The following is a 24,423-nucleotide window of genomic DNA, read 5'->3' on the forward strand; positions in this document are numbered from 1 at the left end:
AGCAGCCTTTATGTTTTTGACCCTCTGATGACTAAAATACAAATAGAAATATAAACACCAAGAAAGTGGCACAGATGAGGGGTTTGAAATCAGGGTACAACAGTGACAATGTGATTTCATATCCTTGGTTTAAGTCAAGCATTGTTGTCTCAGACATTTCTACAATCTGTGACATAGTGAGAATGCTCTGGTTTTTATCAAAAAAATGGTAGCTGAAAACCAGAATATGACAGACTTTTGTGATTTTACTGGTATGAAGAGATGTTGCTCTCATACTTCAACTTCCTAAAAGCATTATCAACAACATCCAAAATATTTCACTTGACAGACTGTAAGTTTATTTTTCTCATGATCAAAGGACTTTTTTTATACCACCAGAGTAAAATTGTACACCATTTACTGTACATAATGATGAGAGCACTGAAACCGGAAAATGACAGAACCTCTGAGTCCTGGACACATATGAGAAAAGCAGACTTTACAGCAAGAGTATCAACCATTTGGAAATAGAAATTTCTAATATAACACAACTGAATACAAGAATAGCACATTTGTTAAAGATCTCAGAACCCACAGTAACAATAGCGGTATCAGCAATTGTTCTTTGCTGTCATTCAGCATATTTTTTCAATGGTTGTAAAATAGAAAATCTCCTACTTTACATTTGACAAAAAGAGATTCTGCCCTAGAAGAAACAAGAGGACAAATATTTTGAGTAAAAATGTGAGCAGTGTGTGATACATTGATTTACTGCCAGTGAGATGAGGAATGTATTAAACTCCTTAATGGAGTATAAAGTTCATGAAAATGTCAAGAAAAGATATGTGTTCAAACAAAAGGTGGATTCACCCTCTTTGTTTGTTGGCAGTAGGTCATTATGTGTTAATAAACTTTGAAGGAAATGAGCAGACTGAAGCTAATTATAATTTACCTATAGACGGTCTGAAATTTTGGAATAAACCATATTGAATCTTCTGTAGCCAAATGTGTTCATGCATTCTGAACATGTCTGAGGGAAACTAAAATTTTGAGAAATATCTTCAGTGAACGCGAGGATGGCAAGAAACACAAATACTAATTCAAGTTCAAGTCATTTTGTGGCCAAACTTTAAAACTGGAGTTCATCTTCAAAGGCACAATAAAGTATGTACAGCAAAATATCTTTCCATTACATAATTCAACGTAAAGTGCACCATCATCCTGTACATTCACATTGAACAGTGTAACACAATATGTGGTAGACAGCACTGTGTAACATGCCTTTACCCTTTTCAAGTTGGAGTCTCTAATTGATTCTTTTGGAAGTAAGTGATTTTATTTTTATTTTTTTGCAATGGCGATTAATGCTTGCAGCACCAAACAGCCAATACCGATGAAGTTGTTACAAATGATTGCAGAAACTAAAATTACCATGCATGAAATATGAAAATAACAAAGTACTCTGATCAGCATGTTATCTTTGATCTACCGGAAAGTATTCATGCACAACAAGGCTGTGTGAGACTCTGCTGTAGACTACAGAAAGAAAATACACGGAGTTGCTCAAACACACTCTTGTGTGCCTGTTGGTTAAAATGTACAAGTAAGGAAATGTTAAACTTCTAAATCTACTACATAAAGAAACAGTGCAGGTTTTTATAATGCAGTTGCAGTATACAAAATTACAATATAAGTTGAGACCAATTCCTTTGATTTTACCAGTGGATTACTTTTTGTGCTTGTTTTCTTACACAGATTATGACCATTTACCCCTTTTCGACCGCAGGCACACATAGACACCGAGGACTTGAAGCCCACAATGTATTTCGCAGTATGCAGGAGTTCCAGGACATTGGGTGGTTTAAAGATCTCAAACCAACCCGAGGGATACACAAGCAGCCCTTAAGGACAGATAGATCATCTATTCTTTGAACCTCAGATTTGAGTTTATTCACAGGCAAGTTTACTGTCGAAGCTGGAGAGGGCAATGGCGAAGGCTTGCAGCGCACACATTGGGTAGTTATAGTCCATTGTGAAGACGTCCTCTGCCACACGACCGAACTGCATCACAATGTAGTCAGCTGGAAAAGAAAATGTCTGTTTTACTCAATCAACACTGACATAAAAAAATTATTTTATGCCGTAGGAGTTTCAAACTGTCAGTAACAACAGTGAGTGAAAGTGAGGAGACAGAGGATGCTTTGAAGAATCAATCAACACGATTACCAATACTTGGGTTTATTATAATTGGGATGTCTGTTGGGCTTGCATGAGGATGGGTGACAGTGTTGTTCATATGGTATGCAGATGTCCTAGAGGCCCCATGTTGGAACCAGTGGGTAAATAAAGACACCCACACACCTTGTGTCATCTCACACTGTGTTGTAAAGACTGAGCTCCATGTGGTGGACAACGGCAAAGCAAGACAACCAGCCATGTGTATATCCAATCACTATCAAACTCTGCAAAGTGTTATGCTTTATTTTATTTTTTCTAAATGTTACCCTTTGTGTCTGGTGATCTTTCCTTTCTGCTTAATTGACTGTTGCTCCTGCAACTGCATGTATCACATTGTGGAAGTTACGTTGCCACTAAGTATTACCTATATGTGCATTCTATTTATGAAAGCATCTTCCAAAAAATCTAAACCTATAATTTAGGTAAAAAGATTAGATATACGCAATTCCCAAACAGATTGATAAACTAGCTCTAAGTAGTTAACACTTGCCATTTGTATTTCTGGATCAGTTTCTAAGATTTTTTTACAACACATGATGTGTTGTAAATTGCAGCTCTTTTAAGGTCACTCCAAAGAATTTCATTTTAATTCATGACCTTGAGTGGACTATTGTAGCACCTTGGATTATTTTTCTTCTGGTCCAATTTACTATTGCACCTCACTGGTCGTGTTTTGGACCACTGTCCTGTTGGTGACCCAGTTTGGTCCAAGGTTTAGCCAACAGATAGACTGACTCCCATCTGAATGTAAAAAAAAAAAAAAAAAAAAACTTTCCTATACAGTGGGGTTCCTGGTTAACCCCAATCATGACTCCTCTTCCACCATGCTCAAGAGTTGTCACAAAATGTTTATGCTTAAACTGCATTTGATTTGAGCAAAAAATATTTTTAAATGCAAACCTAAGCTGTGCTGCCATATGCTTTTCAGAGACAAAAGGCCTTCCCCTGGCAAGACGCAAAAGTTAAGAAACAAACTGATGGCTGTCACGTTTGAGATGTGTGAGGACGAAGAGTTTTAGAGAATTGTGCTACTTGAGGTTACTTGTGAATTATCTTTATCACAGCAGGATGCTCAAGTTCACTAAACTTTAAAATAACCACAGCCGTTTTTGCAGATTGAAAAGCAATTACAATGTCCTTGGTAAGGTCACATAGAAAATAACCCTAATTCTTTCAAAGGCATAAACAGCCTTTTACAGAGTTGGTCACTTTCACTGATCAATTATGTGCATGTAATTAGTAGCATTAGGCTGCTTCTCTTCATTTTGAATCTGATAAAAGAAGTGATGCTGTGCTTTGTCTTTCTCACCTGAAAGTTATTTTGCTCGTTAATTTTTTTTATTTTGTTGTTATCTACACGTTTTTCTCCTCGGCTGTCTCACAAAAGCCCTGAATAACTAATTGATAAAGCCTTTCACAGCAAATAAAATGTTCTGTTAATGTCTATTTTATTATCTGTTCAGCAATGTTGCTTTTTACAGGAACAGCTTTGCTGACGTCACAAGATCTTTTTAATTTGTTACATTTATTGCCCTCATTGCTAAATTTACTCAATCAAAATGATTTGCCCTGTGGTAATACCCGCTCTGTAAAGTGAGCCAACGAAAAGAAAATCAAACTCTGAACACTATGCTCTCAATGTATTACTGAGAATTTGTATCATCCCCCAAATGCAAAGTGAAGTAAACATTTGGCTCTTACGGTCATTGTCATGAATGATTTGAAAGTTTTTAACAGAAGCCTGCGTGACTCTGCCGTGGAAGTTCAGAACGTAGGACTGAGTGTCATCATTCCACACAGGTGTTTTGTTGTGAAGCTCAATCACACTCTCTGTGTTCTTGTTCTGCCACCTGGCCAACAATGACTCATGCTCCTGAAATGAACAGCAAGCAAACACCTTCAGAAACAGCCATTTCAGATTTATGATCAATTCTAAAACTATTACAGGGAGTTGGATAGGTTAGGCACATATGCGGCAGCGAGACCTACGTTACGCGGCCGAATGGACACCCTCTCATGGTCCATGTTCATTCCCGGAATGATGACGCTCATTTTGCGAGGCCCTTTGAATCCTAAAACATTGGTTTCCTGTATTGAATGGATGACAAACTGGTAAAGATACAACAGAAGCATGCTTAAACAAAAATGCGCTACGTTTATAATGTAGCATCCTACTTAATAATAGAATACTAAAATAAAATGTTTAAAACGACAGATTTAGATTTATTATCCATTCTGCAAATATCTGCTACATTAGAATTTGGGGTGAAACCCCCCCCCCCCAAAAAAAAAACTAAATAAATATACATTTAAATATGTTCATGATATTATATAAAAAAAGTTATTTTTGCTTAGATAAAGCTGGTTTTGGATGAACTTAACATACTGTAACCTTACTCTTAGTATAGATATATACCGGTACCTATACTAAGGGTAAGTTGATCATAATAAGAGCCTTGTTTAGTTGCATAACAGTAAAATCATTAAAAACTTTAGTAATTCTTTTATTACTGCAATCTCACATCCCTCTTTCTCTGCATAATATTAAATGTTGCATAATTGAAAATCGGGTAACCATTGGATTTCATTCTCAGAATATTTATACTCACGTAGCAAATGGCAGCTAGTTCTTGGCGAAGATTGCTGGCTTCGAGGCTGGTGGTGCTCTTCATGGGGTTCAGACCATTGTCATAAACAGTAAACTTGGTTCCCATGAGGTTTGACCTGCAAAAACAGCACCATGCATTCAAGTCTAATTCAAGATTTAGTGTGTGATTGATGTGAACTAACATCTAAAGAGAAATTCAGGTGGAAATTGAGGTGGCATTTCCAAGAGGCTGTATGTAACTAGTCCTTTCATGCATGACTTATGATTCTTTATGTCAGGATTTCTTTCCAAACAGTTTTTGTTTTTCTTAAAAAAAGTGGGGAAAATAATTGTAAAAACAATTTTTTTTCTAGGTGATCAGTTGTAATTTTCTCCAAATATAAAGTTATTATTTGGAAAATGCATCAGTAGTGTTGATCTTCAGGGGTTACAAGGTCACAATATCTTTTTTTTATCTGCCAGGGTCCTCTACAGTTAGAGGGACTGGATTTGTCTGTCAGCCATATTGGATTTAACTATAATTTTGCGATTCTGCAGAAGTAGTTGATTGTGTATTTTATGATGCACTAGTGTACACTACAGAGGTCTCTGTGTATTTATAACATAAAGAAACACAAGAAAATTACTTTTATGTAGCTGTGTGCTGTAGTGACCACTGTGCATGAAAGGGCTGGAGTATATTGGTGCCACAAATAAGTATTTATTCAAAGCTAAAAATGCTGCGTAGGATCATTACAAAAGCTGTAAAAATGTTAAAAGGTGCCATCATGTTAACAATTATATTAACATCAGCTTAAAAAGCCTTGAAAAAGTGTTCATTTCTAATTTCACTGTAAGTGTTCTCACATGTTATAACTTGTAATTAGAACATTATAGGTTTGTTGTAACATTCCAAGCAACTTCAATGTATTTTACTGGAATCTGATCTGAATGCCCACACAAAGCCTGAACTGAATCAAATTTCTGAAGTGTTATAATCAAAGCCTAAAACTTTGCTTTCATAGCCACAGTTCTAAAAGCAAAGTCTAAGTCTCCTTTAGCAGGCACACCTCCCTTAGGCCAGTCCTCACAAGAACCCCTGAGAAATTAAATGCAACAGTTCATAAAAGAATAGATCTCAATCATTTAAGAAGGATTGTAGATCTAGTCTAGAGGTTTGAGCAGCGGTCAGGCCGCCTCTGACCATGAAAATGCGTAAAGATATGATTGAGTTTCCATGGAGCCGCTGGGTTGATGTTCTCTCTGAGGTTCACGGTACAACGTCCTATCAATCCAAGGCTGTAATAATTACTATTAATCAACAGATCACTGAACATTTTAACAAAGAACAATGACTTGCAATTAGTCACATTTTTCAGAGTTGTGCAGCTTCTTTGATAAAACCAAATGAACGAGCCACATTAATCTCCACTAATGAAGGCTTCTTAAAAATGCTATGTCCAGTTGCCATGATCAAAAGCTAATTTATATTAGCACTAAGAGATATGAAATCAACCAGACATTAGTTTTCCAGTGTTCAACGTCCCCTACTTTTTCAGACTCAAACGTCAGACATTCTCAGTCTATAAATATGGAAACTACAACAACAACAACAACAAAATCCTGTAAGGAAGGCACACAAATGAATAATAAACAGAAGAATTGATGAACAGATGGATGGTTGGACAAATGGATGAATAAAAAGATTAATGAAAGGATGAATGGTTGGAGGAATTGTTTGTATGACTGCTGGAAAGTCAAACAGATGAATGGTCAGATCTAAATACAATATTTTATTTTTAGCAATATCATGTTGACAGTGCAACAGGAAACAGTCTGAAAATAAAAATACACTTTCAGATTCTATTTTCTTGTCACCCATACTTCAAATGCGGAAAGATAGAAAACAAATGCCATACTTTTCCAGTTTTTCCAACACCGCCCAGAAACCCTGGTTTTAAAATTTGCACCATTAAATGCAGGCTGGAGTGCTGCCAGTTAATGTAATGTCAGTGTGTTGGTAATTTTGTGTGATGCTGCAAAACATCCCCTTTTGTAGTGCAACATGTTTTAAAAGAATTCACCTCAGTTTTCCAATGAAGCTCTCCCCTCCACGAGACAGATCAGTGGGGTCAATGGAGATGAGGTAATTTGACGTTTTACTCTTTTTTCTTTTCCTTCCAGCTAAAAGGAATACCTGAGAAAAATGGAGCCAGACACCCCCACACAGAAAAAACCCCCAAAAAACTTGTAAAACATTTTAGCAAAAAGAACAACCTGACACAATCCTCCATGAAATGCTCGTCTCACAGCCTTCTCACCTTTTTGCCATCCTCCCTCTCCAGGTGAAGATAGTAGGTAGGATACATTCCTCTGTCCATGCCTTTCTTGTCCCTGGTGATTCTGCATTTTACTCTGACACCCTGCGGTGCGGGTCGCAGAGAAAACTCCTCCAGATCCTCAACATCAATGGCAGGTTCATTTGTTGGTGGAGTGGGTGCTGAGGCCACCTCCTGTGGAAGACAGCAGCCCACTGAGGGTGAAATGGTAGTGAAATGGTGGTCGGGTGAGTGATTATGTCATAATGGTGAATATGTCACTAGGGAGTTTTGTTAAAACAGGGTAAAATGGCATAATGAGTCTGAAGATCAAACTCTCCACAGGGACAGAAAATGAGCACAGTGTGCCTAAAATAAAGATCACGTGAAGGAAAGAAGATTGAGTTGACTGAAGATGAAGATTTGACTAGCAGAGAGAAAATACGGAAAGTGAAAGCTGGAAACACAATGTCCAAACATGAATCATTTTCATTTACAAATGTTGAAACATGCAATTTATTGTTCCAAAGGAAGTAAATATCCTTAGGGCCTGCAGCACTCACAGATTATCTGACTACATGATTTTAGATCAACATTATTAATGCTCTGTGACAGACTGGCGACCTGTCCAGGGTGACCCCGCCTCTCGCCCAAAACGTTCACTAGAGATAGGCACCAGCAACCCCCCTCACCCCTCTAAGGGACAAGGGTGTAAATGGATTATCAATGCTAATGCTAATCACTTTTACTCACGTCACGTCATCTTCTTCTCTTCTAATGTAAGTTGTGTTTTAGTTGGCCATTTCATTATTTACTTATTCCTGTTCGTTTTCTTTTCTTAAATTTCAGCTTTACTTTAATTGACTGACAGACTCTTTGTCTAAGAATTTTACTACAGTAATTGTCTTCTATTTTTACATGATAAGGAAGACTAAAGAAACTGAATTAAATTACATAGACATTGCGAGGTAAATACAATTAAATTATAAGATCTCAAATGTGCACTGCATTTGAACTGATCTTGACAAATTTTTATCCAAATAAATGTTTTGAGTCAAACATTTCTGAAGGAAAATTCATGAAGCGACTTAATCTCCACTTTTTGTAACTGACTTCCTCCTGGTATTTGCTGTATTTCTGCCTTGGATTCACAAAGCAGGCTCCACAGGTCCAGCAGGTGGGAGCAATTTGCTCTTGTTTATATGTCAGTATGTAGACGACCTCTTTTCAGCAAGAAACTGAAGAAATGATGAAAGAGATGAAGAAAACGTTTTCCTAGCACAGTGTGATGCGTCCATAAAAATGTTTGATATAAACATTTTTCAGGTAATAAAATTATTATACCTATCCTTTAGAAAAATATTATACTAGTTATATGTTCCCATTACATGAGAATGAAGAAAAATCAGTTGTAAGTGATGTCATTGTCCTAATTTAACATAAGAAATAAAGAAATGATCTGCTTTTTCTTACATTTGGTTTCCATTACTGGGTGCTCACTTGACACCTCTGTGTTCTCTCAGTCTCAGGACAAAAGGTAAGTGGGACAAAGATCCTCAGTGTACCTTTCTTAATTAGCACAGTAAGGACAGATCTTCTTCAGTGTGTTTGTTTGACTTCTAGTTATTAGACTCCGAAAGTGAAGATTCTGTAGTTAAGTGCAATCTGCACAATTTAATGCAGACAGGTTTAAGTTTAATAAGAGATTGATTCCACCTTTGTGACATGTCTTCAGTAAATATTGTTCCTGCGTTTTCTGTAAAACTGAAACAGCTCTGCTCTTTGTAAATCCAAAACTATTTCATCTGGCAATTTTTTTTTTTATTTTTTTTATTTATTTTTTTTACAAAAGGACAGCAATCCATTTTTATTTATAAAAATAAGTCATAAATTTGAGATGACATTCCCCTTCATACATACACAAAGACTCATTTAAATGTGGGCATGCCAGACCTGCCTTTACATCTATTTTCATAATTACAACATGTAATTAATGCTGTGGGTTAACCATTTTAAGTCTCTATTATGAATTTGATCTTGAGGTTTCCGAGTGGAGTCCTGCACCTTTTAGATGTGTCCATGCTCCAACACAGTTGGATCAATGGCTTATTTTACCTCCTTATTGTGTCTTTAGGTTCTGCAGGGAATCATTACTATATTTCTTGAATCACTCAAAATCTAAAACAGGCAGGATACAGGCTGTTGACTACTACAGGTGGACTCCCATGGTCTAGTCGCTGAAAAACTTGCCAATTTAAGGTTATGAAACACAGGGAGTGTTGATGTAAATTGTGCTGGGGAAAGCTGTTTTCAGGAGTACGTTCCCAGATTACAGTAATCTCAAAGGGGTATTCAGTATTTCAAGTGTGTTTCCTGGACCTAAAGACTACTTTATTTCCTGGAGTCACACAATTATGCGGTTATTAGTAGCTGAAAGATCTTGCCAATTGATTTGAGAAAACATCAGTACAGCAAATAAACACAAATGATGGGTCCAGAAATTGCAAGTGGCTTTAATTATATTAAACTTTCATTTTCAATTTCTTGAACTTCAAGCATAAAACTGCTAGGAGTGAAACTGGGCAACGTAATGAACTTGCATTCTCTCAGCTCATTATTCACAAGTCTATGGCAAATGTGCCACAGTTGACAGACAGTCAGCAGATAAGGAGGATGTGAAGAGGGAAATTCATTTTACCTTGCATGACTTTTTGCTGGTGGCAGAGCCTGGTCTTGTGTTGCTATTGAGCTGTGAAGAGCTTGAGCTAATTTCATCGTCATCGTCCTCTTCTTCATCAAAATTCATACTGCTGGAAATACCTTTGGAACACAAACAGAAAAGAAAAAATGAAAAATGAAAGAAAAATCACCAGCAGGGTTGCACACTCTAATCTTATTGCTGTGGAGAAAATTTAAAATTGAAAGCATCTTAAACAGCATTAAAAAAAATATTCTACCCGCTTTAATTTAAATGTGGTAATTAATTAATCAATCAAATGTATTTGTATGCCACATTTCAGAAACAAGACAGTTCAGAATGCTTTACATCATAAAAACAAGAATATAAAAAGTCATAAAAGACATCACATACTGCAGTCAACAATTGAGAAAACCTGCAACAAACATTATATTTTTATGAGTGACATCATCAAAATCAACAATACACATCAAATATGTTGGTCAATGTTTCGTTTCTTATGGTTCAATAGCAACAATAAACAGATGAAATTTTAGTTGAGATTTAAAGGAAGTCAGTGTTTCAGCTCTTTTGCAGTTCTCTGGAAGTTTGTGGCACATAGAAGCCGAATGCCGCTTCTCCACGTTTGGTTCTGGTTCTGGGGATGCAGAGCAGACCTGAACCAGAAGACCTGAACCAGAAGACCTGAGCGGTCTGGAAGGTTGGTACAACAATCGCAGATCTTTAATGTATTGCGGTGCAAAGCAGTGACTTATAAACTAACAGTTGTTTTTTTTTATTCATTCTCTGAGCTACACAAAGCCAGTGTAAAGACTTTAGAACTGGTGTAATGTGCTCTATCTTCCTAGCTTTAGTGAGAACGTCATCGTTCTGGATCAGTTGAAGCAGTCTGATTTTTTTTTAGGAAGACTTGTGAAAACACTGTAGCAGTAATCTATCCATCTAAAGGTAAACACATGTTGCTAGAACACCTGGAAATGTTCTTCAGGTAAAAGAAGGCTGACTTTCTAACTGTCTTTGTGGGACTATATAGATATTAAATAAGAGGGGTCCTAGGTCAAGTTTTTTGCAAATTAACAATTTGTCTGTAACATAATTAATGTAGCAAGTGGTTTTCAGTTCGACTGTCGCTAAAGTTATTGTTTAATGTTCTACATTCTGAACACAGCTACTTATTATTTTAAAACAATTGAGTCTTTTTCTTGGGATTGTTTGCAACATTAAAGAAACTAGTAAAAATCAGAGAGTGTTTCTCAACGCCTCAGTTAGCTAAGTATAAATATAAACAACAAACAACCTCCACTTTAAAATGGGTTTTATTTCCAGTGTTAACATTATTTCAGCATTTCTATCCACGTTACTGTGGGCATGTGCTTAATTTTGCAAAAATAAGAGAAGCAGCCTCAGGATAAACACAGACTTGTGCTTTCTCAGAAGACCAAAAGAGACAGAGCGTTATTTACCAAACAGCATTGCTTACCAGTTGCTCCAACGTGCCTATAAAATACTTTTTTTTTTCCCTATGACCTAATTATCACATAAAAAATAAAAATATTACATTTTGTTTTGGTGGACTTGCTACTGCACTATTTCCCTAATGAGAGCCGGAGAGTGGAGATGAGGAGTGTGACTGACAGATGAGAGAAAAGAAGAGAGACAATTATCATCAGACAGACGTTTGAGGCCGAGTTAATGCAGTTCGTCACACATCAAGAGTGGAAACCCTGGGTTGGTAATTGCTCCCATTTATTTCGACTTTATGTGTACGGTGTATGTTCAGCTGAAAAAAATGTTAGGCTTCCCTTCAACCCTAACAACCATGCTGGTATTGTCTTCAGGGTCTGAATTAGATGGGTTTTTATCAGGTGCTCATTTGGACACGTGACAATTATAGAAACATAACACTTAAGGAACTCTGCACATTTGTTCCTCATGTTAAAAATGTCATTGATTTTATAACTGTCTTTTTTTATTTATATAAAAATATGAGCCTTTGCTGATTGTTACAACTAATATTAGAGGTCAGCCAAGGAGAAAATGAATAACTCAACATGATGTCTAAGAGCCCCACTTTAATTTCACCTGCACAGTCAATGTTTTTAATCCATTGTCTATAACCATTTATCCTTGCTGGGTCATGTGGGGGACTGGTGCTTATTTCCAGTGGTCATTTGAGTGTGCTAGGAATTACAAAATGACAAATAATTAGAATAATCTACATTTTTCTGGATTTCAATAAGCTCCTTGCTGTTGAGAGATTCAATGTCACTCAGAGTGTGTTGTGAGGACGATGATCTGTCCAGTAGTTCAGTGAACCAGAATGCTGTGGTTGTCATTAAAGACTTTCCAAACAACAGAGGTTTTACCTTTCTTCAGCATGGTGACACGAAGGTCCTGCTTACTCTGTGACTGAGTGCAGCTCATAACTGGCTCTGCCTCGCCCTCCTCTGCGGCAGAATGGCCCACCGTCAGGATCTGGATCTGACTGTCGTCCTGCTGGGCAGCCGGGCTGCTGATCGCTGCCACGTCATCATTCACCAAGAGCAAAGTTTGTTAAAATGCTTCTCAATAATAACTATTTCATTTCTGTTTCACATAGCAAAACATCTTTGCAACTGAAATACAGATTTTCTGCTCAACCAGGAAATCTGCAGAAGCATGTCAATATTATAATACCTGCTGCTAATGATAGATAGAAACAACAAGAAATTGCAGGTAAGTGATCTAGGATGCACATCAAATCTACAACTGACATTTGCAAACTTGTGATCTTTGATCTGCATAATGTTTCAGCCTCTAATGAGTCTTCCTGTCACATGTCATTGCAGAGCTTAGACACAGACCAAAAAACAGAAAGGCTACACTGATTATGTTTGCTGCCAGGAGTAGTTTGAACATTCAGCTCTTCAACTGTGATTGTTATCCAAGGATCCAAGGACAACGATTACAGTTGAAGCAACAGGATGGAAATTACTTTTTTCTGTTGCACACAGCAGTAAGTTGTAGTAAGGAAATGCTTTAAGTGTTAGTCATAATGTTATATATTTCATGGCCTGTTAATTTGAAATGTGGTAGGCTAACCTTTATGTTTGCCCCTCCTCTCCTTCTTTTCACTGCCCGTCTGCGGAGTGGAGCTGGCCGATGCTTTGCCCTTTTTGGCTGAGCGAGGCAGCTGAGCGTCCGAAATCACCTTCACCTCCTCCTGTTCAGGATCTTGCACTGGAAAACATTTGGGTGGAGAACAGAAATGGACTGCAAAATTCAGGAAATTGATATTTCAAACAAACAAAGAAAATTAGTTTATGTCTAATATTTCTATACAAATAATATTTTTGTAGTTTCTCATATATCAGCAAAGCTTAAAACTATTCACTTCTTTAGCAGCACTTTTACAATTTATAATTAGATTTTATTTACAAGTATCAGACAGGTATCTTTCTCTCTTTCTTTTATTCTTTCTTTCTTTCTTTCTTTCTTTCTTTCTTTCTTTCTTTCTTTCTTTCTTTCTTTCTTTCTTTCTTTCTTTCCTTATTCCTTGAGACTGAAGGAAACTAGATCTTTGGACTGGAAAGATTCTGTAAATGTAAGTTGAAGTCATTCTATTGCTACCTCCATGCAAAAGGAATAAAATTACAAGCTGGCTTTTTTTTGTGCATAAAATAAAAATAATCGCTTTTTGTTTTATATTAGCACAACGTTTTGGGCACCTCACATATTGTCAAAAATACCCTGCAAATTTTTTTCTTTCTTCGGTTATTGTACATCTTTATTTTTGTTACTGGATTGATAAGAGTATACTGCTTTCATACAGAATTTTGTTACATACTGTATATGTATGGATATGTAAGTCTGCGTGTATATGTGCATATATATTTACTTATACTCTCATGTATGATTCATGTATGTTATATTCTGAAAACCTAATAAATATATATATAAAAAAAATTAAAAAAAACCCTGCAAATGTTTCACAGCTCTAAAAACAACCTTAAAATTGATGAGAGTTTAACATTGTTTTGGAATATGTTCATTTTGTAAAATTCTTGCGATTGCTTGATTATTAGAAAATCTGCAGCTTTACATCTTGAGGTAGTCTGTAATGGATTTTTTAATTTTAATATGTTGTGATTTTTAGTGTCCCAATTTCCCTGTATGGGAATGAATTCATTTTTCTTTTGGTCAGTGAAAAATTTCCACTGCTGTTTCACAAGAACAAGGTCTGATTGTTCCAGACCTTCCTCTGCTTTCATCACAAAGTTTTAGTTCTTTTCTCCCCACCCCAAATATTTTTCTTTTCCTGGCATGGCATGTTAAAGTAGTTTTGTAAGATCACAGCATACAACATCCTTGGCCTCTTTCAAAGTTTCCTTTCACATTATTAATGCTAAATTTCACGGTCAGGAGACTGGAACATTTTTCTACTGACAACATTTCAACCAGGTTCGCGTGAGCATCCTGACATTACAGTCAGCTGCCGCCAACATTTGGAGATAATTTCTCTAATCCTTTTAGAAATTAGAAAATTAATTTTGGAAGATAATAATTGCTATTTCAACTGTTTGATCAGCCAATGTTCTGCAAAAAATAAATAAAAAAATATGCAGGAGGAATTTTTAAACCTACTGATTTTGTGCTCTCTGTCCTTCCATTTTAATTTAACTGTTCAAGTTTTCCTCATTTTTATTTCATAGAATGGTAATGAAAGTAAACGGTTTAACACCAATCTGTGTCTGTAAGACCAAATGTATGATCTGTTCTGTTTTCTAGTTCTATCTATGAAACTGGAATTGATAATCATGTCAGAAGATTACATCTTTTCTGGCTTAATTCTAAGCAGGAGAGTTTCTGACCATTTTGGGTTTTCTCACCATGGTAGATGGTGCTGCTGTTGCTGCTGAGGTACGATTCCACCAGCGGGGCCTGTTCTTCTGGACCATCAGAGGCTCCTGCCTTTTCTTCTTCTGCTTCTGTTCAAGGAGGGCTCGCTGAGGTGTTGAACACAAAAGCATCATCGGACCAGAAATCAGATAACAAAGGAACAATTTAGGCAAATAACCCATATTTTACGAATGTTAACAATTGAGTTGTATGGTATGGAATGCAAAGAAAGAAGGTTTCAAAAGGTTACCACACCCTAACCTTCTGCAAAAAATAAATAAATAAAAAATATGCAGGAGGAATTTGTGGAAGTTATTTTAAGCTGCTATCTGCACATTTAAAATTCAGAGTCAGTCTTTACAAGCATCTTGAAGAAAAAAAAAAAAACCAAAGCAATCCTTGGAGGAAGCACCTTGATTTCTAAATGCCAGAATAATGAAAGAGATGTATTGCTTTATTCATATCAGAAGTTTGCATACATAAAAGATCTTCCTAGTTGTATGCTAGAGGATTTAGTGCTGCTGATCAGTGTTTTCTGGTGAGCTGTTTGAGTTGCTTAAATGCAAGTTGGAACAAATCTATTAAGATGTAGAAACAATGTCAGCTGACTGGAAATGTGCTGTCAAACCAAATGATCTGATGCTAAATGGATTCTATGGCTTTTATCAGGACTAATTATACCCAACTAGAACTATTTAATTATTAAAGGTTTCCATTAGAAAAAAGTGAGATTGTACTGTAAGACTATGGGGGGAAAAACACTAAATCACATCACAAACTAAGCAGAAATAGCTTTGTATGAACAATTAGCTTTCATAAATGTTTCTATAAAAAGACACATTACCATTTCTCCCTCTCTCCCATGAAATCAGATTAAAATTTACCAAATAGAACTAACCAACATTATTTCTAAATGCCAGAATAATGAAAGAGATTTATTGCTTTCTTCATATCAGAAGTTTGCATACATAAAGATTATTTTGGCATTTAGCTACTGATGAAAGCCCAAGTTATGATGTCATAGCTTTGTAAGTTTCCGCTTCTCAGATATTTGAGTTAAAGGGAGGGACACAATAAATAAACCAATTAATTTGGTTCTGGGTTGGCCTGTGGTGGCCTGGTAACCTGTCCAGGGTGTACCCTGCCTCTTGATGGCTGAACATGAGCGGTGGCACCCCAGGGCCCTGAGTGGAGAAGCTCATGCAGAAAATAGATGGATGGTTATATGTTCTAAAAATGTCTGTTCCTTTAATGTGCCACAGAGTGCTAGCTGTTCTACATCATCCTGCAAAGCTCTTTACAATTAAATTCACATTGGTACAAAGAAAGTTAATAGATGGAGCCATGTCAGAATGCAAAGGAATGATGAAGTGATACAACTTCATCTCTGTTATTCAAATTACAAAGTCAACTTGCATAAATGCCAAGTGAAGCAGCCGCGTGCAAACCCATCAATTTAATATGACGAAACCAAAAGAAAATTCAAAGAACTCAAAATGTATTTATTCAGTGATTTTCTCTTCCTTGCTAAGGAAGCTTTGATAAACAAAGCTCCTTACTTTGTTTAGACAGGCTGCCTGAGAGCGTGTTAGGTTACAGTGTTGCTCACAGCAAACAACATCAGTGTCAGTTTTCTGACTGCCAAACATCAGTTTGACTGAGGATTCCTGGACTCTCCAATTCTGACTCATGGTCCTGTTATAATCTGTTGTGTTACAAAAAAATGCCTGTTGAGAAAACATTTAATGAGAATGAAAGGCTTAATGTGGGCAGTGGCTCAAGACCACCAAGCGTGTTGTTTTCTTTCTGTGCTGAAGAAGCACAAACCATCTCATCAGAAAGCCCTTTAGGAAGATAACAGAATCCACAGTGGGTTTTGACTCGAAGTTGACTGATGGAGCAGTAGCAGCTTTTGATGATAAATCTGTCCTGCTGTGATTGATTTGTTTTTCCTCTTTTATCAGAGCTGTGAGAACATCAGAGGCTCACCTGTCTGTCCAGTTTCTGTTGTCGGAGGTTTGTCCCCTCATCGTCTAAAGTGCTGCAGAGAAATGAACAGAAGAAAAAAAAAAACAGGCTAGAATAAGAACTTACTATAAAACAAAGATACGTTCATGAACAGTGATATAGAAAAAACAAACAAAAACGTTCTATGTTTTTAGTTTTCTGTCACACAGAAATGTTTCTGATCATCAAGCAACTTAAAAATCTTCCAGAAGCTAATTTTGGAAAATGTTTTTACGTATACAAATTATAAATCCTGGTACAAATGAATCAATGTAAGAAAGTGGATAAAAGTATATAAATACAGAGTGGTGCATGTGAGTGAATACATTACCGTGAACAATGCAAATACAAGTTTAAAAAAATCTATTTGTATTTACTAAATACATTACTTATGTATGAATGCTTCAAAAATATATTTTCGAGAACAGAGGGAATAGACAAACTTCAGGCTAACGGAGAGCACACAGGCTTCAGTCCAACCATGACTCAACATAATCCCTCATCTGAGTTGTATTTTGTATCTGCTATCGCTCATAAATGCAATTCTACGATGCACTGGATCAATGACAAATACAATTTGCTGACTCAAAAAAAAAATGTTTTCAGGAAGTATGACATCAATTACACTGTGAACTCTTCCCAGCAGTCCTCTCGAAAAATTATAGTTTTCCAATAAACCACTCGTGTCATTGGCATTATTTAATATTGGATGAATTGGAAGGTTTCACAAATTTGTCAAGAAAATTAAACGCATGTGGAAAATGTGACACATATCCAATCTGAGCTTTGTAAAAAACAAATGTTCTGTCTTCATTTGTGTTTGACTGACTTTTTATGTATTTTACTCAAAGACAACTTTTATTAACCTATTAAAAACATGAAGAAATTAGCACAAAAAAATGGACGGTCTATGGACACGGTGATGGAAATCAAACATAATTTAAAAGATTATGAATAGATGAAAAGTGAATTGGTGACCACTAGTGTTGGCCTTTCTGCTATACTGTTATGCTGTTGTCAGCCAAGCATAACAACCTTCTAAAGGACTTATAATCACACATAATTATGCAAAATAGAAAGTCTTTAAATGCAGAGTTGATTCATTTGAGATAAATGCTGCAGCTCTTTGCCCTTTTGACTTTCTAACACTAAGTAGACAGTTTGGAAGTGGCTGTTAAATTTGAGAAAAGAACACCTAGTGATTTACTACAAAAAATAATCTCAAAGGCAAAATTTGCAGGGTATCAGAAACGCCAACGAATTGTATTTAAATGCTTTTGATTTGCTAATTTTGTTCAAAGATTTTCCATGAAGCAGCACATTATGACCATTATTTCCTCTTTGCTTTACATTTCTATATATCCCACACTTCACACACTAACACAAAATGTTGTCAACTAAATAATGACATTTACAAACCAGCTACCTTCATAGACAAAATGATGACAATTCATAGCTGAAAACAAAGCCATAAAATCCTTGCACAATACCAAAAATGAAGAAAATCTTGTATCAAAATGATTATGAGAATCTTTTTCTTACTGATTTCTTTCTGTTTAGGATTAATTTCCCTCACTTAACCATCCACAGTTGCTTCAGGTGACATCAGATGAAAGAGTTGTTAAATATATTCCGCATAAATAGTGATTTTCACAAGATTCTTTCTGCCATCCTCTTTATCGTTTGCACTCAGCCCCGATTCCTCACATTCAGAGCTTCAACACAGAGCAGTGACATGCGTAGGGAATTAAAATGATAAGGATTTCTTTAAAAAATTATGTTTCCTCGTCTGTGAGCACAGCTTGAAGGCAGAATATTTCAGAAAAGCCCCATTTACACTGAAGTTCCTTCATAAAGATGGCAAAATGTGAGGAGCTCTGATACTTTGACATTTTGTCTCTGCCTGTTAAAGAGGAAGAGACTCTTTAACAGAGTTAAGGACTCTTTAACTCTGCTAAAGAGTCTCTCCCTTTAATTCTGTTTAAATTCAAACAGAAATTAAAATGTTTGAATTCAAACATGTTTAGTTAAAACCTGTTTGAGCAGCTTTTAATTTAAACTATCCACTAATGTGTCTTTAATGTTAGAGTTTGTCCACATGCCTGTCTGTGCTGCTGGCACATGGAGGACTCAATGAGAGGCATCAGGCTGAAAAAAAAAACACAGATCAAGCTCAACACAATGACAATAAAATCTAATTATGAACGTATTTGTGACTATGTGTTTTCCACCAAAGCAGTTAGGCTTTGACTGATGCCACTATAACGTTGTTAAAGATTCCCCCTGCAGACAAGAACAGCGTTTAATTTATAAGACTTTGTGCTTTATCTCTGTAGTTATTAAATGTTTACAATAGTTGTTTTTTTCCATGACAAAGTCTATTCAGCTCCTGCACATGAGAAATTTTAGTCTTTACATGAAAATGAACAACAAAGTCCTGCAGAACATTTTCATTTCTAGTATTCTGTCAAAGTCTGCATTAGGTAAATAAAACAGTTGCCCTCATTAATGAAACAACAGGATATTTATGAAACACAAGTGATTAGACTTTTTTTTTTTTTTTGCCTCCTTGCATCCAGTTTTTCCCTCAGAGCTTTTCACTCACCAGCGACAAACTCAGTCGTTGTTCATGCAGAGGCCTCTGAGAAAAAAGCTCAGTGGCTTTAATTAAAAAGATTTATGCAGAAGATTCAGAGGGAAGGAACCAGAGCAGGGGAGAAAAGATGAAAGACTGCGAGGTGGAGGTGTCCCTTGATGTGTGATGAATGGGGGAAATTATGTTAGGGTTTTTTTTTTCCATCATCAGCTCCATCAGAATTGGCTTGTTCTTAACACACATTCTGGTTAAAAACAGACTTTTTACATCAGGTTTACATGTTATCATAGAATTCATCTTTTTTTTTTTAGTTAACTTTTACTGGTTATGTTGCTTTATTATGTAATCTGGCAATGCAGCTGTATATGTTGCTATTTCTTAAACTATCTCGGTATTTAATCATGTCCCTTTGGTTTTACACAAATATATTTTGCAGATGTTACCCTCCAGTGGAAGAATACATCCAGATGTATCTGTAAAAAACAATCCATGTCTGTATAGCACAATATGTTCTGTTTCTCCTTGAAAGCGATTGTGAACTGTTTTTAATTAAGTGTTTCAAATAATAAAATCCCTCTTTTTGTTAGCCTGGGATTTTGTAATTTAAAATGAGTTGAAAGGGGCTGTGATAACAGCAAGCAAGCTTCTGTTTTTACAAAGCTCTAGCAGACAGAGAAAATCTGGAAAAGAATGAAATGCTGAACTGAAAGCAGAGGAGTTGGTGTCTCTTCACACCAGTCCTGCTGAGTCAAACCCCAGTGCGTTGGCTCAGAAAGTTTGGTTCACTTGGACAGGTGTAGAGGTGTATTCAAACTCAAAGAGGCAAACTCTGGTCTGTCAAACAATCTGACGACTCCAAGTAAACCAAATGCAGAAAGCAAACTATAACGGGGAATTGTGAGTAAATGCAACTGAAAGAAATGCTTGTGTTGTTAAATAGCCTAGATAAATGTATTGTTGCCAATAATATACACAAATACGTGACATGTTCAGATGAAGCAGCAGTTCAGGAGAAGAAAAGGACAGTTTGTCTTCGTATGAAGAACTAGATGCCCTTCTTGGCATTCTCAGCGCCACTACAGGCAAAGAGGGTAATATGTTATTCTAAAGGTCTAGTTCCTTTGATTAACTGTATTATGAAAGAAAGGTCAAACTGGCAGGATATAACAACCCCATTTGAACTGAGTCCCCTGAGCTTACTGGGTCTTTGGTGTGAAAGCAATCTTAGTTTTCTTAGCTTTATGGTTTGCCAGGCTGGTAAACTGGTTGCATAAGAATCATGAGTTTCTCCTCATTCTGTCCATTTCAAATAAATACCCGAAGCATCTGAAAAACCCCTTTTTTGAAAAAAGGTTTATTTACTGTAGTTCTTAAGAACGGTCAAAGCATGAAAGAAGCGGTGGAGTCTCTCAGGTGAAGCATTGGTCAGTAAATATTCAACGTGCTGCAGATGACAAAAGCCCACGCAGTCGCAATAAAAATGTATTTACTGCCCACTTTCTGTCACACATGCTGACAAACAAAGGACTCCGTTTCTGCAATTAAAGCAATCAACAGTGAAAATGGGCATCAGACGGGAAGATAATGACACAAACGTGACTCCACTGGTACAGGTCAAACCACCTCTCACTGTGAAAAGAGTCTCTGGTCACTGGTTTTCAGGTTGATTGAAATAATCTGGGAACGGAAGCTGTACATGGGATCTAACACCAACTGGACACGCTGAGTATACGGATGTGATATGGCACTGACAGATGAAGATTTATTTGTTCTGACTGGGCCTGCAGAACAACCCGAAAGTTTCCAATCGAGTATTCACAACATTTAAAGTGGTTCTTATGTGCAGAATGAAACCGCATAAACGCTGAGAGTTCTGCCGCCAGGGGAGGGTTTCTTTAATCTGAACTAAATTACACACAATTTGGTTGATTTGGACGTAAGAAAATTATTCTGAATCCATTAAAAATTTAATTGAAATAGTGGAAGTCTGACTTCACAGGCACCTTCCTAACAGCCGTACCTACATCACCAGTTTTCACACATTATGTGTCACTGCATGACTCAAAAGTGGTCTTAATTTTTCATTTGCACGGTGCCAACCTTGAAATTTGATGGTGTAAAGGAGAAATGAATCAGATGAGGATTGCATAGATGTAAATTGGCCTTGAAGGAGAGAAGGCATAAATAAATGGGATTTCTTTCAGAAAGTCACATTAGATAATAAATATTTTTAATAAAATAGGACTTGAGGCATGTTTTTCACTCCTGTCCTTGAAAGCTGGGAGTTCATCTTCCAAACCACAGAGTAAGAGATTTAGCTCTTAAAAGCTAAAAATGCTAGTCTTGTAAATTTGAAGAGACTGTCCAAAGAGGACCCTTCTTTGTGTGCCTTTGTCAGATATGCATCCATCGTTTTGGTCAGTTCTGTGAATGCATGTTCTGTGTTTGCAACAGACTGCTGCTGTTTCCTTAACCTCTGCACAGAGGTCCCTGCATTTTTAGAGGCAGCTCCAAATGAAGCTCAGTGAAGGCTAACAAATATCTCGGCGTAAAAATAACTAACATTATTGTTAATATCATCTCTGCGGAAAACAGTTATCTCTTTAATCCGCTGTTTAAGAAAAGACGTTCCCAAAAGAGGAGTTATAGAGTTTTTTTTTTTCCTGTGTCATATGGTGATTGCCTAAAGACAGGTTTGTACACAACCTTAAATTCATAATAAAGTCACACACAGATACTATTCGTATCTTATAGCAACCACAAGCCAATGGCATCAAAGCAAGCAGGGGAAACCATGGCAATAGGTTCTCAATCAGAGCAAAGAGTCAGCAGACTGCACTTGGAATGATAAGAACAGTTACGGATTTGACAGTGGGAGGCAGTAAGCTCATTAAGGCTCCAATTTATTTGTCATTTCCAAAAAAATCATTTAGTTATCAGGTACAAATGGCAAGAGTGCAACATCTGCAGTAGTAAAACTCCAGGTGGCATTTACAACACACACCAACACACGCCCATGCGCACGCACACACACACACACACACACACACACACACACACATCTCACTTTTATGCAAAATGGAAGGAAGTTACCAGGTGATTTAGAGGATAAAATGAACCAAAAATCATGGAGATCTATGAATGTAACACTGCAACTGAAATCTTTGACACCAGAACTGATATAATTAATTAGACAGGTTAACAGAAAAATTTTTCTTGCCAATCTACTCTAACTTACTTCATACGGGTTGATTTTTCGCTAAACAGTAAAAAAAAAAAAAAGAAATGAATAAAATGTCCACCACTCTATGATTTTATCACTTTTATATTTCTCTCATCTTTCCTATTTTTTTTTTACATCTGAACGATCACACAGATACACAAAGATTTTCCTTTGGCAGATGAATGCAATGTTCCTTTCACATGCTCTCGAGAATGCGCTGCGGTACCTGTAGGGAATCCAGTCAGAGGAGTGCTTGGAGCTCATTCTGTGTCGACGGCTGCTGCCGTCTCTGCAAGGCTGACGGCCTGCAACAACCAGCGAGAGTGGCTACGAGGTCTGAGCACGGCGATCACAGCCACAGAGCCCGCATCTCCTGTTCATCCTCTGCGCTCAGCTCTCTGCTCCCAGCCTGTCTCTGTACCTCTGCTTCTCCTGCAACTGTGGCGCGGTGGATGATTTAAAAAAAAATCCACTCTGACGGCCGCACGCTTCCCTTCAGGGCTGCACGCCGAGCACATGAAATAAATTCTTCTCGTCCATGTGTGTGCCTCCAGTCAATGCCTCTCCTCTTCTCTTCTTCCATTCGCTGCCTCTTCTCTTTCTCTGCACTGGCTCTCTTTCCTCGCTCTCACTCTGTAGTCAGAATCTCCCTCTGCTCCTTTCCCTTTAAATCTCCCCTCCTCCTCTCCTTTATTCCCAATCCAAATCCAGCTCTCTGCCTGTTTGCCCCGATCAAACTCCCGTTATCTGTCTTGCAGCATCACCTGCAGCAGCAGCAGCAGTGAAAGTGAAGACTTTAAGGGGAGTGGGAAGCAGAGGCTGACCTCTGTTTTGCTTCTTTGATAATCCCACCACACCATTTCTGTACCATGCCACCCACTTATTCTGGTGCTACCCTCCACCCTTTCTTTCTACAGTCTGCACACCGATCTGTGCTGCATAAGGCATGTGAAGCAGAGACTGGGATGTGTTTTCTGGGCCATAATTTATTTATTCGCAGCAAAGGGACATTAGCATATGAGTGTGCTGACCAGTGCCAACAGCCTTTAATTCAGCACTTTCCACAGCCAGACAAAGGCACTCTGTGATAGTGCCACAGCTCAGAACCTCACTCCGCACACATCTGCTTCCGCCTTCCCTCTGCCACCCCTCACTGTCTCTACACAAACACACACTCCTTACTGTGCTCTCTGGGTTATTCAGGAGTCCATCCATAGGCAGTTAAACAGAGCAGCTTCGCTGAAACGACACTAGATTACAAGGAGTCAATTCATGTCAGATCTGTAAAGCAAGCAAGCTCATTGTGACTGTGTTTGCTGCATGTATTGATCTCTCTCAAGTAAAAAAAAATAATAAAAAAACAAAACAGTAGCAAGATCTTTCTTACCTAAATAAGCATACAACTCCACTAATTACTGAGTTCAATTTAAAAATTTTTGAAGCAAACACAAACCACCAAAAAGAGAGGCGCTATTTCTTACACTGCAAAATTCATTTTTCCAAGATCAGAACAGTGCAGCTCAACATAAGTTCACCCTATGATGCTTAATTTGGAATGCAACCTTAGTTGTTCTTCACTTATTTATTCATGCTTTTAAACAAACGACGCTTGTTGAGTCTAGAGGTTGAGTGCCAAATGAAACCAACAAGAAAATTAAATAGCTGTGAAAGCCAGATGAGCCCTAAATCAGAGCCAAATCCTGATGTGTTAAAGCTACACAAATTTCCCCCCACAAATCCTTAAACAGGCTGCTGGGATTATCACAGAAGAATCTCTTCCGTAAAATAAAAGATAATTTACCTCATGTCTCTTTATCAGACTTACAAATCCTTCGATGGTGTTCAAAACTGTCACAAGACATAAATTGTGCATTTATTTGCCAAAAAAGAGAAAAAAGA

The 24,423-nt window shown here is 37.1% G+C and overlaps 1 protein-coding gene across 1 annotated transcript; it reads right to left on the bottom strand.

Moving 5' to 3' along the window:
• Positions 1–313: 313 nt before the first annotated feature.
• Positions 314–23,269, bottom strand: tub (TUB bipartite transcription factor). The gene is given in 13 exon segments (XM_044099860.1): positions 314–2,060; positions 3,919–4,090; positions 4,207–4,305; positions 4,827–4,941; positions 6,889–7,001; positions 7,126–7,317; positions 9,821–9,942; positions 12,187–12,339; positions 12,902–13,039; positions 14,689–14,751; positions 14,754–14,805; positions 16,688–16,739; positions 22,751–23,269. Coding segments are annotated over 13 exon segments (1,443 nt in total). The 5' UTR covers positions 22,789–23,269; the 3' UTR covers positions 314–1,926.
• Positions 23,270–24,423: the final 1,154 nt, after the last annotated feature.

The sequence above is a fragment of the Gambusia affinis genome, linkage group LG02 (assembly GCF_019740435.1).
Source record: "Gambusia affinis linkage group LG02, SWU_Gaff_1.0, whole genome shotgun sequence".
Classification (NCBI taxonomy): Eukaryota; Metazoa; Chordata; class Actinopteri; order Cyprinodontiformes; family Poeciliidae; genus Gambusia; species Gambusia affinis.